This window comes from Ambystoma mexicanum, chromosome 1p (assembly GCF_040938575.1).
Source record: "Ambystoma mexicanum isolate Mex_15411 chromosome 1p, UKY_AmexF1_1, whole genome shotgun sequence".
NCBI classification, from domain to species: Eukaryota; Metazoa; Chordata; class Amphibia; order Caudata; family Ambystomatidae; genus Ambystoma; species Ambystoma mexicanum.
This window is the reverse complement of record NC_090921.1, coordinates 197,163,666-197,178,037: the sequence shown is the minus strand read 5'-3', so window position 1 is coordinate 197,178,037 and position 14,372 is coordinate 197,163,666. Positions and strand designations below refer to the sequence as shown.

Sequence of the window (14,372 nt, the reverse complement as noted above, 5' to 3'; positions counted from 1 at the left end):
ACATTTTCATTTTTAGTGTGCCACCATGGGCAATTCTCACTGAATTATCTACAACAATGAGCTACATGTGGTATTTTTCACTAACTTATATACGGTAGTGAACTCTGTCCCAGGCCTCCCTTTCTGCCAACTCATAGACCTCCGGCAGACTACAACACACACAGTTAGTTATAATTGCTCATACTGAATGACATTGTGCGCACACCTGCAGCCAAATCTTATTTTTAGCTATCTTAAAAATGACAATTGCACTGTCTAAACATCTCCCCACATCATCAGCACTGTATTGGTAAATGCACAAAGGAAAGAGAAAATAAAACACACCACCCGTCTGCTTTCAGATATTTTTGTGTATTATAAAAGTTTTATTTAAACACGATCTCACTCTTTTACAGAAATAAATGAAATAGCACTGTAACAGAATTATTTGTGATACACTGAGAAGAGAGTGGCGGGGAACAAGAATTCAATTTGCAACATTAAACATGTGGGTAAAGCACAGGAATCTCCTTTCCCACACTGACAGAATATTTTCGCACACACTCAGCCCCCACACTTCAGCAAGATAATTACCAGGCTTATTCAGCATGTAACTTCTTTGGCTGGTCGCCTTCTGGAGGGGTTCACCCAGCAAGCACAAGCATTTGCTGTCACTCAAACTGGGACTTGTTGACTGGAAATCCCAGTCTCTGCAACCAAATTGAATCTGCTTTAGGAATCAGGCATCCCCAGCTATCAACCCAGTCCTTCTTCGAGCTGTGTCAAGATGTCTCTCCCCAGCTTCTTCCTCGAGATTATACAAGAAAACTCTGGTTACCTCCTACCAAAGGATCCTAACCAATAAAATTCTATCATGCCCTAACCACCCTCTGCACACAATGGCTTGGCTTATACAGTTGCAACTGTAACCAAACTGATTTCCTGCTTATTCGAGGTCTTTGCTTCCTGCAGTTACTGTGGACAGAGCGCAGATAGAAGCAAAAAAAAAAAATCTGAATGTGCGTTTAAATGACTTTCAGAGCCTGTCATTTTCCATTCATTTTGCACTGGAGAACACATTATGTTATTAATGAGTTAGCGTGTTAGTTTTTTGTTAATGAGGTTAGTTCATTAATCCTCAAATGTGTCTCCTGCAACAGAGGAATTTCAGGTAAAAATAGTGCGCATTTTGAATGTACAAATGTGTGCTTTTAACTGTGAAAAAAAAAATGATTTGCATTTTATATGTAAAAATCGTTTTTGACTGAATAACCTGCCCTCACTTATATGTCCATGTTACACTGGCAACACATAGCTTGAAACAATTGCATCATAGCAATGCACCAAACCCATGCAGTGGTACTGCATAAAAAAAAAAAAAACCTGCTACACATTGATCCTGTGCAGTAGTGCTGTACTCTGTGCTGTACTCTGTGTTGTAACACGCTAAATAACCTTACAGGCCAATGTGAGATAACATGCACACTAGGCACCAGTCTCTGCATGCAGACTTGTAGCGCCCATTCCTCTTGGGTGAAAGACACATCTTTGCAACACTTTCAAGAACAATGAATAAACAGTGTGGCGGATGGGTGGGCAAACTGTTCTTATGGGAGCTCGAGCATGACTGGAGATTTCTGTGACCTTGTGGATTTGGGCCTGGTGTATGTAGTGCCCCATTTGCCACGCAAGCCTTCTATTCTACCTAGGATTATTAGTATCAATGCAAAATATTGATGCCAACTGCACCTTGGACCACACCATGTAGCAAAACTGTGATTGATTTTATTAGGTAATTGGTTATATTGACATGTGGTCCTGCTGGCCGGGGAGACACCCCACTCACTTTCCCCCCTGACTCCTGGCTCCTCACAGTGCCTCAAATGCATCTCGCCTTACTTTAAAGCACCTGGGGGGCTGGACTGCCCCCTTCACAGCATTAGCATCCCTAAAGAAAGGATACTCAGTGGGCGTTACAGATTGTGATGGTTTCAAGCGTCAGCCATCATACCTTTGAGAGCATTGGAACAATATACCCACTTTTAACGACTCAAAATGCTAGTGTGGAAAAACTGATGATGGTTGAGCTTCTGAAATTGGTGACAGCAGTAGCTCATCTTTTTGTTGTGCAATATGGAAAAGTATAGTTTTACCAGTTTCAGCAACTTTAATTGCAAGCATTTTAAGTCCCCCGGTGTCCCACCGTTATTACCGGGATATTACTGGTGGAGGAGATGCTGGTAACTCCCCATTATATGGAGTCCCATAGGACTCTATGGGTTCGGGATTCCACAATCACAGGCACCGGTAATACCATTGCTGGTGATTGCGACAAATGTCTGCCGGTTGTTCACAGCCCCTACCAGCAGACTTGGATTTTGCCTGTTCGGATAGGTGTCAATACATTTTGTTACCAGAACTTTATTTCCAGACCGCCAATACTCATAATGAGAACTATGTTGTAGGAAACTCCTCTCCTCCCAGTTATTTCAGCATCAGTAAGTCATATGAAATCCGGTATTTTCTGCCTTTTTTGCCTTGGACTATCTACTAAGATTCCTCATGTGCCCACACATTTGTAATATTTGCTGACAGAACACGTAGACTATATGTTCCTTATCAGCCACGTCAACTGGTGATCTTTCAGTGTACATTGCAGGTTAATTCTGGAAAATTACCAGTGGCTCCAGGCCATGATGTTTGCAATGGACGAGATCAATGGGAACCCAGACCTCCTACCCAACATCACCCTGGGTGTACAAATCTATGACTCATGCCGCATGCCTCAGCGGGCACTAGAAGGAACTCTTTGGCTACTCAGCGGACACCAGAAGCCTGTTCTGAACTATGATTGCTGGAGCACTCGCCCACCTGCAGCCATCATTGGAGACTCTACATCAACACGTGCAATACTCATGGCACACATTTTGGGCCTGTACAGATATCCCCAGGTAAGAAAATCTAAAAGTCATTGAAAAGCAATTGAGAGTCAGGAGTTCAGAGCGAATTGTACCGGCTGAATGGGTGTGTGAAATACATTTTTGCTAGAATTCACAGTTTGGCGGTTTTCAAAATTGATTAATTATGTTTTTCACACACCCTAAAAAACTTGAGGAAACATGATTTGCACAATATTTCACCAACAAAACAATTTACAGAAAAAGTTGATCTCAAATGAGTTTTGACAGTAACTAAATGTAAAACTCATAATTCTTTACTTGGAATTGTACTTTTATTGGAAAACTCCAGAAAATGTTTGTAATATAATACTTGAGTTTTCAATTCTTCTAGAAAAATTCGGCAGATACATTTCGCTGCAGATTTGATCTCTGTTCCACTTGCAACACCTATCATTACGAGTGTGGAGGTCCGGAATATGGGTGCCGTTCGCACCGTACCGGCACGCATTTCTGGACAAATACATTACAAACCTGTGGGTGGGGGCTGAAGCGCCCGGCAGGTCAGACCTGCCGGGCACCACAGCACCCACCCGCAGGGTTTTCACGGAAGCACAGACACTGATAGCAACGTGCTGGTGCTTCCGTCTCCCCACTCCTATGGAGTCCTATGGGGCACCATGGGAATGGGGATTAACATTTACTATCGTCTGACCTCCTGAACCACCAGGACTTGTAATGTCCTGGTGGCACCGGGATGTCAGGCGCCAGTTAAGTGTTGTGAGTCCAGCAGCAACCTGCTGGAAGCACTGGCAGGGTTACCGCTAGACCCGTAATTAGGCCCTTTTACTCTGATTGTGCGCTCAGAAAACCTCAAAACCTATGTAGAATTCTGCAAAACGGTGAAAGTGTTTTCTTCGAAATTGGCCAAAAGAACGTTTGCACTACTTTGTATGTTTCTAGCCAGCAGGCAGCTTACTCTGTTACCTCGAACTGAGCGTCCTGTGCTTTGTACATGTGAATGAATCTTGTATAGTTGTGCCCTCAAAGTGCCCCTTCTATTTCTGAAGGAAGTCTGCACCGCTTTTTAATGTAAGATGCCTGTTCTGTCTTTCACTGATACTTTCACTGGTGCACAATATATTGCACCTGTTGTAGGGCACACATTTGAGCTACAGTCAGGCATTTCTTTTATGATATTTGTGTAATGTGTATTTTATTAGCACATTACCTGAAATAGAACACACAGTCAGTCGATTTGTATTTCCCAAAACTTAATTTGTTTTGGGAAAGGTTGCTGATGAAATCCACTTCCTGCCATCCAGTGGGATGACTGGGTTCAGAATACCTCACCAAGCCGGTGGATGAGGGGCCAGCATTTGGTATGGGGATCCTCTGGTTGCCAGTTCTGATTTCATGTTGTATGGCATGGCACAATCACATGTGGCATGAATTCCTATTCTCCGGTGTGGATCAGACAGAAAACCCCCAAAGCAACAAGATCCTCCCCATGGCATGCACCAGCCACAGAAGATTTCACTCATAGACTCTGGAACTGTGTTATTCTGGAGTGCTCACATGGGTGTATTTGGTGCTATCCCTTTAAGTGGGGGAGTCCCTGAACCTGAGAAGACCAAGCATCATGGTAGGAATAGTGTGCATATCAGGAACAGTAAACATGTGTTTCAGGGTACATAACATTCACACAGAGACAGCACAAATGAAGAAAATGCAACTCTAAAATGGCGGTCATGTTTTTTAAAGGATTGGTCTGCAATTAGAGATCCTCATTAAGACCAGGTAAATCTGTAAACATCATCCAATCACAAACCCTCTCCCATTTATCTTCACAGAACAGAACCTCTCAGATTGACCAGCGAAATGGAAGTGTGCACAGGGCTTTATAAATGTGAAATCCCAGCCAGGCAGTGTGGGTTGGCTGCAAGAGTTTGGAGGAGGTTGGAAAACAAAGAGGGAGTTTGGAGGAAATATAATAATGTTGAGTGGGTTCGAAAAAGAGGAAGGAGTGCGTAGGAGGCGGTGAGAAAAGTGGTTGAGTTAAAATTCAACAGAGTAGGAGCTTGTTTGGATTCATCAGGAGGACATTGATATGATATGATATGATATCATATCATATGATATAATTAATTGATAAGGTATTACCCAATTTGACCATGGCTGATTTGATCGTGGTCGATTTAATCACATTTTTGGGTGACCATTTGTGCCCCAAATATATGTGGGGGTGGGGTTAGGGTAATACTTAATATGGGGGAGCTAGAGGGGGGTGCAGGGATCTCTCCCACATATATTTGAGGCAAAAACTAGCAAAAAGGAAAAAAGAATGTGATCAATTCCACCACAACCCACACAGATCCATTTATAACGTGCCTGTACACAAGTGTTTCTAGGTTTGACAAGACAAGGGAGGGAAGAGGGAGGACAAGACAAACGATTTTACTAGGCCTTGTGTCATTCAGATCGTTTAAGTGTGAGAATGAGGAGTGCAAAGGGAAAGGGGGAGAGAGCAAAGGAGAGGGAAGGGGAAACAGGGCAACATTGCTCTGAGTAAGTGCAACCAAGGCAGCGCGGGTCTGGGTAAGTTCCAGGAGGCAAGGGATTGTAGATGTTACAGTTACAGACCCTAATTGCATGGTACTCCTGGAGGCAGTGCAGGGGAGACTAATCAAGAAAGAGCCTAGTACCCAGTGAGACTCTAAGAGTAGCCAAGCAACCAGTCGGTGCAGCAGACAGGTAGGTCATGAAGGTCAGCAGGGTAGGGAGAGAGAGAAAGCAGAGGAGAAAAGGAAAGCTTTGACCTGCTTCCGGAACTTCAGGTGGTCCAGCTCAAGTTTGAGAGGGGCAGGTAGGCCAATCCAGAGTGAGGTACCTGTGGAGGAGAGAGATCTATCCACCGCCCGCCCCATTCTCTACCTGGAGAAGCATCAGACCCTTAGCAAGTTAGGGGTATCTGAGCAATGGACTCGAGAAGGAAGGTATTTAGGAAGAGAGTGTTGGATGTAGTGGGGGCCCTGGCCTCAGAAAGCCTTATGAACAATACAAAGGGTCTTGAACTTGATCCTTGCAGCCAGATGGAGTCAGTGGAATGATTTCAGGGCTGGAGAGATACAGTCCCTGGGCCTTAGGCCAAGGATAAGGCTTGGATTCCTGTTCTGGATTTGCTGCAGAGGACGGAGTGTAGCAGAAGGCAGATGGAGAAAGAGGCTGTTGTGGTAGTCCAGCCTAGAGAGAACAAGGGCTCTGGAGACAGTGAGCTTCTGGGGAAAGGTGAAGAAGGGGAGAGTACCATTGAGGAGGTGGAGTTGGTAGTGGGACTTCTTGGCGACCTCTGAGATGTGAGGAGAGAAGGAGAGAGTGGAGTCGAAGATGACACCAAGGTTTTTCGCATCGCAGGAATGCAAGGGTAGAGCTCTGAAGCCAGACTGATGGTCATGGAGACAACCAATAGATTCGATGTGGAGAGTAAGCTGGCAGATGGCCAGCTTTTCCAGGAGTTTGCCCAAGAAAGGGGTGATAGAGATCAGGCAATAGTAATCCAAACAGGTAGGACCGGCAGATGGCTTTTTGAGGAGGATGTGCACAAGAGAGTGCTTGCAGAGGGGAAAGTTCCAGTGGCGAAAGATTGATTACAAAAATCAGGCAAGGCTGGAGCGAGGGTGTCAATATGGTTCTTGATGGTACTGGAGGAGAAGGGAAGCACCTGTTTGGATGAAACTTTCATAGATCGGACTTTTCTAGTCACGTGTTATCAGAGATAAAGAGGAGAAAGGAGGAGAGGAGGGAGAGTTGGTCAAATTGGGGCAGAGAGAGGAAGATGGAGAGGAAATAGAGGACAGGATATCCAGAGTTTTAGAGGAGATGTTAGAGGCAAGGGCAATACAGAGTGCCTCGGAGGGAACCGGAGAGGTAGAGACTGGAGTGGGACTGGCAAGTACCTTGCATAATTTAAAGAGTTTGACCGTGTTGTTAGAGGCCGCAGCGATGCACGCTTGAATTTGGGCTCCCTTCTTGGACAGAACAGAGCGTCTGTATTGCCTTTGGAGCAGGCGGCAGGCCAGTTGTCAGAGGCCTGCACAAAGTCATCCACTTCCTCTCAGGACGTTTCAGGACGGCAAGGTCGGAGTCATACCAAGATTTGTGATTGGAGGTAGGCTTCAGCCAGATTCTCATGACAGGGGCAAGGGTATCCAGAGTGTTGGAGATAGATTTCTGCAGATTATAGAGGCATGTGTCAGAGTATGAGTCAGCTGCAGGAATAGGAGGAGCAAAGGAAGTACAGGAAAAGGTATCCACTGACACACACTTCATGGGCTGAATGGCCGCAAAGGTAGGTGGCAGTGCTGGGGTAGGCTTTGCCTTAGTGCTGAGGTAGGCTTTTCCTGAGGGATAGAGAGTTTCAGGTGAGAGGAAAGTAGAACGTGGTCAGTCCAAGAGGGAGGAATGGTGAGAGGGTTAGAGAGGGGTATGTCCGTGGAGATGAGTACAGTATATCCAGCAGAGTGTGTCAGACCAGAGGGCAGAATGGAAAGAGAGAGTGTGTCGGAGAGGTTGCGGAAAAGCCCAGTGGCCTGTAGATAGTGGCCACAGTCATAGAGATATGTAAGGTAATATGGCAGTAATTTTAAAAGTAGCCAGTAAAATAAGTGCAGATGGCAGTGATTTCAACAGAAACAGATAAAATGGGTGCAGATGGGAACAGCAGATTAGTGATTACAGGACAGCCCTTTCAGTGGGGTTAGTGTAAATGAGAGTCAAATGGAGATAGCGAATTATGTAGTGCAGGTACAATGCCACATTGAGTCATTATGGCAGTGAACTAGGAATTCAATGGTAAAACAAAATGATTGCAAAAAAGGCAGCAGATTCAAAATGCACTAAGCACATTGCTATCTGTGAAGTCTTGCATTTAAACAAACTAACCCAGATTAATCAACTAACTATTCCCTATGCCCAGTAATTAAGTAGTGTTCCCTTTTAACAATGAAATGCAAAGACTCAGATGGAAAATTCTGCATTTCGTTTTGTTAAAATAAACGTGCTGCAGAAATGAATCGGCTGTTTTTTTTTATATTCAGAAGAGTTAATTGTTCTTGCAGGAAATAAGTTGATTCATGTTCTCATGGGTGATTGGACAGAGAGCTCAACATTCTAGAAGTTGCTGGGGTGAAGGGACAAGTCAGAAAAAAGGCAGGTTTTTAGTTTTGAATGGCAGGCAGTTGGCATAAATACAGGGAGCAGAAAACAGTGGGGGCTCTTCTTGCTGCTGACTGCCGAAAGAAAGGGAGAGAGTGCAGAGGCTATTCTAACCTGGCATTGAAGACTTCCAGGAATCAAAGTGCGTTTTCGGGGGTCTGAAGTGGCTGTGCGCAGCTTGCAACTCTTCATCGCAGATAAACAGGAGTGAGAGAGGGACCATACAGATAAAGGCACAGAAACTTCAGAATCCCATGTAAGTGGCGGTAAAATTGAGGAGAGCGCTGACTGAGAGAGAATTATCTCTGTGGTCAGATAGACAGAAATAGACCATTAGCTTCAACGGAATCATTTTTGGTTTTCTTTCGCACACTGTGAACTAATGGAAAGTAGAAAATTGTTGTGCAATGCATGCTTATATTTTGTCTCTTAGATAACCACGGCAGTGTCGATGCTTTGGTAAGACTCAGTACATGTATTCTTATGAAATTAAATATTCTTGTTTCCTTCTTGTAAATGACATGTTTTCAAAACAATCATACAAAATAGTGAAAACTCAGTTGGTGCAATGATTTCTTTATGTCTCTGGTGATTATTCTTTAGATCAGGGGAGATAATTAGGAAGCTCAAGAGTGCTTACACCAAGGTGGTTAAAAATATTTTCCGCCAGTGGTAGAATAAGAAATGAAATGAGGGAATGGTAAAAGTAAGTCATAAAGCCTGTGTATTTGTGTGAGTGTGTTCAGCTGTGCATGCTTGGAGCCAGACAAAACTGTTCAACATGATAGGTTGATGTTGTATATAAGTCATCAGCACAATATACAGTAATATTTGGTGCCTCTAAATGCATAAGGTCTCGTTATATGCTTACAGTCAAGTCTAAATAGAGAATAATTACAAAGGGGGAAGGTTTGTCAAATCGTATAGGGCTGTGCTATGAATATGCTAAATTTACCGCCAATTTAGCACAACACTAAAATACTGCCAAGTTAGATAATAGCTCTATGACAAAAACCCCTTACAGATACCAGGAGAGATAGAGAACCTGCAGACCAGACATTTCAAAGGAGTAGTAGGCCTGCGTAGGAATAACATAAGCAGGGAGACACTCAGGGAATATCAGAGCTACTCCATCTCTGTGGCGGTTGGTTCTGGGCTTGGAGAGGATGTTGTAGCCATCAGGGCGGACATTGTCAACACTTGTGACAGAGCTGGCTGTGAACCATGTCTTGGTGACAGCAAGCACTTCCTCTTTGAGGAGGTGACAGATGCCAGAGGAGTGATTGACAGAAGGGCGAGAAATAAGAGTAGTGACATGGAGCAGGTTGCCACATTTGAAACACTTCTGGATTGGGGGTGCAGGTTTGAGGTGCACCCTGCAGAAGTGGATGGGGGGCCCGCAAGTGGGCAGGGGTGGAAGAGAGAGGTGTTAGTAGGAATAGCAGGAAAAGGAAGGAAAAGGAAGTTGATAAAACACGGGAGGCATCGATCATATAGGAAGCGATTGGGCTGAGGGCCCTGGAACAAGATGGTACCGTTCAGATAGACATTAACGATGCCCTTGGAGGAGTAGAAGGAGGACAAAAGGGCCTCCCTCCGAGAGCCACCATTAATGGTAGAGGAAGAGATAGGAGAGAGAGCCGAGACCATATGAAGAGTCTATAGGTCTGGTGATGGAACACCAAAGAGGATGTCGGTGAGAGTCTGTCTGCAAGAAGCACTGATGTAGGTATCAGCGATGCGGAGGCCTCAGTTGGAGACCAAGATGTCCCTCTTGAACATATTCCTTCCAGACTTAGCGAGAGGGATAAGATAGGAGGTAGAGTAGCAGTAAGAGAAGATGGGGAGAAATGGAAAGCACCATAGAGGGTGCGAGGAGAGGAGGGAGTGAAACAAGAAAGGAGATGCACAGCCCACATGCCCAACAAAGGAAGCACAAGGGGGGGTTAAACTGGGGGTCATAGCAAGGGATCTTATAGGTGTCACTCATCAGTACACCAGTAACTACAACAGTGCAACAGAAATAACAGTATAAGGGACCTAGACATAGGAGAGAGCCTATTGGGGCACAGATTCACAGATCAACAGTGACACAGTAGAAGGGGATGTAGAAATGGGAGAAAGCCTAAGGGGGCACAGATTCACAGTGCAAGCAGTAGGTGGAGAATATGAGAAGGTGGACAAAGAAGACCCTCATGAGTAGGAAAGGAGATAGAATCAGGAGATGAAAGGAAACATTTACCAGGACGGGGTAGTAAGAGATCAGGAGGAGAGGGTTGGGGGGTTTGTGCTCCCTCCCAAGGTGGTAGCAGCAAGGCCGTAGACAGTCATAAGGGGAAATTCTTGGCCTATGGCAGGTGATATAGGTAATCAAGATCACTGTAGGATGTGGAATGAATATATGGAATAAATGTGAAGTGGAAAATGATCAGAGCAAGAGTCACATGGTGCAGCGAGTAGGAGTAAATACCCTAAGGGAAGGATGACCATGGTGTGACCTCCACAGAGGAAACATTCTGTTGCCTTATTTGTAAAATTGGAAGACGTGGAAAGATACTCCAAAGGATCCCAGGAGAAAATAGCTCAGTGTTGAGGGAATGCTCAAAATAGAGTGGTGAAAAGGTTGGAAGAACCCCTTAAGACTGACTTGGGAATAGAGGGGAAAATCTTTGGAGAAAAGGGCACTGAAGAGTGTGCACAGCCCGCTAACCCCAGTCAGAAGATATCTGATAGTACGGGGAGATTGATTTCATTTCCCTGATTTATGTTACAGTTTCTTACTTATTGCATTGGTCATCATGTGGTAAAACCCCAAACAATGAAAACTCATTCAATGTTTGCTGCTGTCTTGGTCTGTGTTTTTTTTCCCCTCTCAACATCATGACAGGGTATAAATATAACATGTAAATCTGAGCAGACCAGACTAAAGTGTTTTATTTTCACCCTTTCATTAAATGAACTGTAAATGCCTCCTGCCATTGTCGTCCAAGTGCCACTTGGATTTTGCTGATGCAAAAACCAAGTGCTATTCCATTAGGCCGTCTCCACCCACATGAAAATTCAATGCGGGTGATGCTACAGGTGGTTCAATCACATTCTGAAAATAGCACAGGACATCATCTACTGGTGGAAACCATTTATCTGCTAGAAAATGACGATGGACTGCCCCATCCCATTTAAATGAGCATCAATGTAATTCCCAGTATGTAAAAACCTTCTATCCTTTGCTATACCAGAGGCCTGTGCGCTCAAACCAGAAAGTCATGATTTGTTATGCCCCATCTTACTCCCTATTATAGATGGAAATTCCTAACCACTGGGAATTTCTCTGTGAACATTTCTTGAGTAGATTTGGTTTGTGTCATAAAACTGTCAAGTCCCGCCTGCAAGAAAACAAAAGCGACCCCAGACAGCCGTCTGCCTCTCTCTGGGCATCATCAGGGGGTTGCACTTTAAGTCCATATACACATAACGTTCGGAACTCATGCTTGGGGCAACACCTGCCACGTAGGGAGATACAGAACAAAGAAAACAACATGAATGGGCACGCCAACACGTATTGCTTTTATAGGCCAGATAGTAAAACCAATCCTGTAAGGAAAAAGGCTTGGTGCACCTCTTGCAAGGATAGCAAGATGTATTTCTTGTATAGAAAGGAAAGAGAGTGTCAGTGGGGGCATATAATCCCGACTGCCATGTAGCGCACTGGTTAGTTCACAGCAAAAAAACACATTATAAAGGACAATGGACCTCATTACAAGTATGCTGCCAAAAAAAAATCGTAATTACTAGCATGCCAGTGCTTCCGTGTGAATAAACGGTTGCTTCCGTGTCAGCGTGCATGCATATTCTGGCATGTCGAAATGGTTTCACCGGCAAGCCTGTAATACCACCAAACCCCCCCCCCCCAAAAAAAACACACCAGCACCCTCGTTGACAGTGACTCCGAATCCGGCTGCATGCTACCGGGCTCACCAGCACCGTTGTTACCGGTGCCGTTATTACTGTGACCGGAAATAACGTGATCGCCGGAACAGACAATGGACCAGCGGCCATTAACAAAACACAATCCATTGTAATCCTCTGTGCACAGGACAGACACATTCCGAGCACAGATAATCAACAGGAGACATGTCTGCAAGGGTACCTGTAGCACAGAGGCACTAGCCGCGGTTCAGCAAGGCTGAATTAAACATGCTGGCTGGCATCCTAGCCGAGCATGCTGATGAAGTTTGCCGCAGTGACCTACGGCGGCAGGCACAAATGCGCAAGAAGGAAATCTGGGAGGAGGTGGCCCAGAAGGTCACGGCAGTCGGGACAACACCCCGAACAGTCCGGTACTGCCACAGAAGGTGGGATGACCTTCAGCTGAGGGTGCAAAACCTCGTGACAGCACTGCGCACTCAGAGAAAGGGCACGGAAGGCAGCCCTGCATCTCTCATCCACCTGCAGCCATGGGAGGAGACATGCAGCAGAGTACTGCACCTGAAGGCCATTGAGGGAGTAGGTGCAGCAGAGGCTGGAGGTGTGACATCGGATGAGGCTGGTGAGTACCCGTATGCCCAATATCAGATCACACACCTTGTACCCTGTATACAATTGAGTGGGCAAACTTTTGAAGTATGTTGTGCCCAATGCCAATACAGCCCTGCTGGCGCCCTCCACCCCCCTTCAACCTGGTTTAACACATCTGCATAGACCTTGCATCCAAAACACATTCATACACCACTCACAAATCACACAGGCCCCATGTATCGCCCTCACAAGATGCACATGTTGCCACTCAAACACACATCCCTTGACAAAGCACAACCTTTGTTGTCACTGCTGTGCTAGCACATGCCCAAAGTTACGTCAGTGTCAAGCACCTCCACCACCAGCAAATGACCAGCCGCACACATCAATGATACATTTGGGCCACTCTTCCCATCCACCATGGCCCATTCTGCAAAATCATCACCAACGCAGTAAGTGCCATAGGCAGCAGTCCCATGTGTAACACATCCATGTCACAACCAGCCATAACACCATATCATACAGCTTGTGTGGCACACCCATAACACCCACACCGGGAAACAACAGTACACTATGCAACAGCCACTGCACGCTCCATGTTTGCACACCACACGTGCATCCACACAACATCCCCGACACAGGCATGTGTGCACCTGGAGATATGTGTTTTTGTAAAATGACACTTTTTTAGAGTGTACAGTGTGTTACAATCGTGTGGTGTCTGTTTAATTGTAATGTGTGTTGAACTGTTGTTGTAAATTATCCCAATAGGTTTGTGTTATACCCACCATGTGGGTGAAATCTTGGGTCTTGTTGTTTTAGAATTTTTTTAGAAGTGTTTTCGTTTACTTTGCAAATGAATTAAAATTGTGAAATTTATATGAGGTTAGTGTGTCCCAACTCCATTTTGTCAGGACTAATGGTGATAGGATACTACATAGCACCACATCAAGATAGATGAGGAAGTCACTAGATTAGATCATATGAACTTCTTTTCCTTTTTTGCATAAAACACATGGTCTGCCTCTGACCGTGGAGTGAGGTGTTACACAAGTTTTTTTTGCCTTTGTTAAAACAGATGTGTGCACCATGCCATGGCCACCACCATGTGCATGACACAGCATTTCCATCTGAAAGTACTAGCACTTATGTCTGTCTCACGAATCCACACCCATCACTGATGCCCTGCCTTTCTGACCCCCATAGGCACATCATCTGCCAATGAGGCTGAACAGCCTAGTACATCGTGGACCACCAGGCCACGCCACCGATGTACCACCACCATGTCACCAAGACTCAACACCATTCTCTGGCAGATGTGAGATGGCATCAACTCCTGCACCCCAGACACCCCACAACCAGGAGGCACCTGCACCCCAGCCACCCCCGCCAACCAGGAGCACCTGCACCCCAGCCACCCCCCAACCAGGATGCACCTGCACCCCAGCTACCCCCCAAAACAGGAGGCACCTGCACCCCAGCAACCCCCCAATTAGGAGGCACCTGCACTCCAGCCACCCCCCAACCAGGAGCCAACTGCACCCCTTCCGCAAGGGGGTCAACAAGGGGGTCCATATGAGATGGGGATGACAGTGGAGTAGGAAGCGTGGATACAGACCACAGTTATGAGGAGGCTGTGGACTTCAATCCCGTGGGCCTAATGAGCCCCCAACCCCCACCCCAATGCAATGTCAGGGACATGGAAGGGCATCTCGCAAGAATGGAACAAAAGCAGAAATCCCTGGCTTCAATGGTCCAACAGCGCCT

At 45.6% G+C, this 14,372-nt stretch overlaps 1 protein-coding gene across 1 annotated transcript in view; it reads left to right on the top strand.

The window, feature by feature from the left end:
* The window catches only part of LOC138466255 (extracellular calcium-sensing receptor-like), a 154,210-nt gene that overhangs the window by 65,359 nt on the left and 74,479 nt on the right, over nt 1-14,372 (top strand). The window contains exon 2 of the mRNA XM_069607228.1: nt 2,639-2,930. Within this exon, the coding sequence (XP_069463329.1) occupies nt 2,639-2,930 (292 nt within the window). The remainder of the gene's footprint in view (nt 1-2,638; nt 2,931-14,372) is intronic.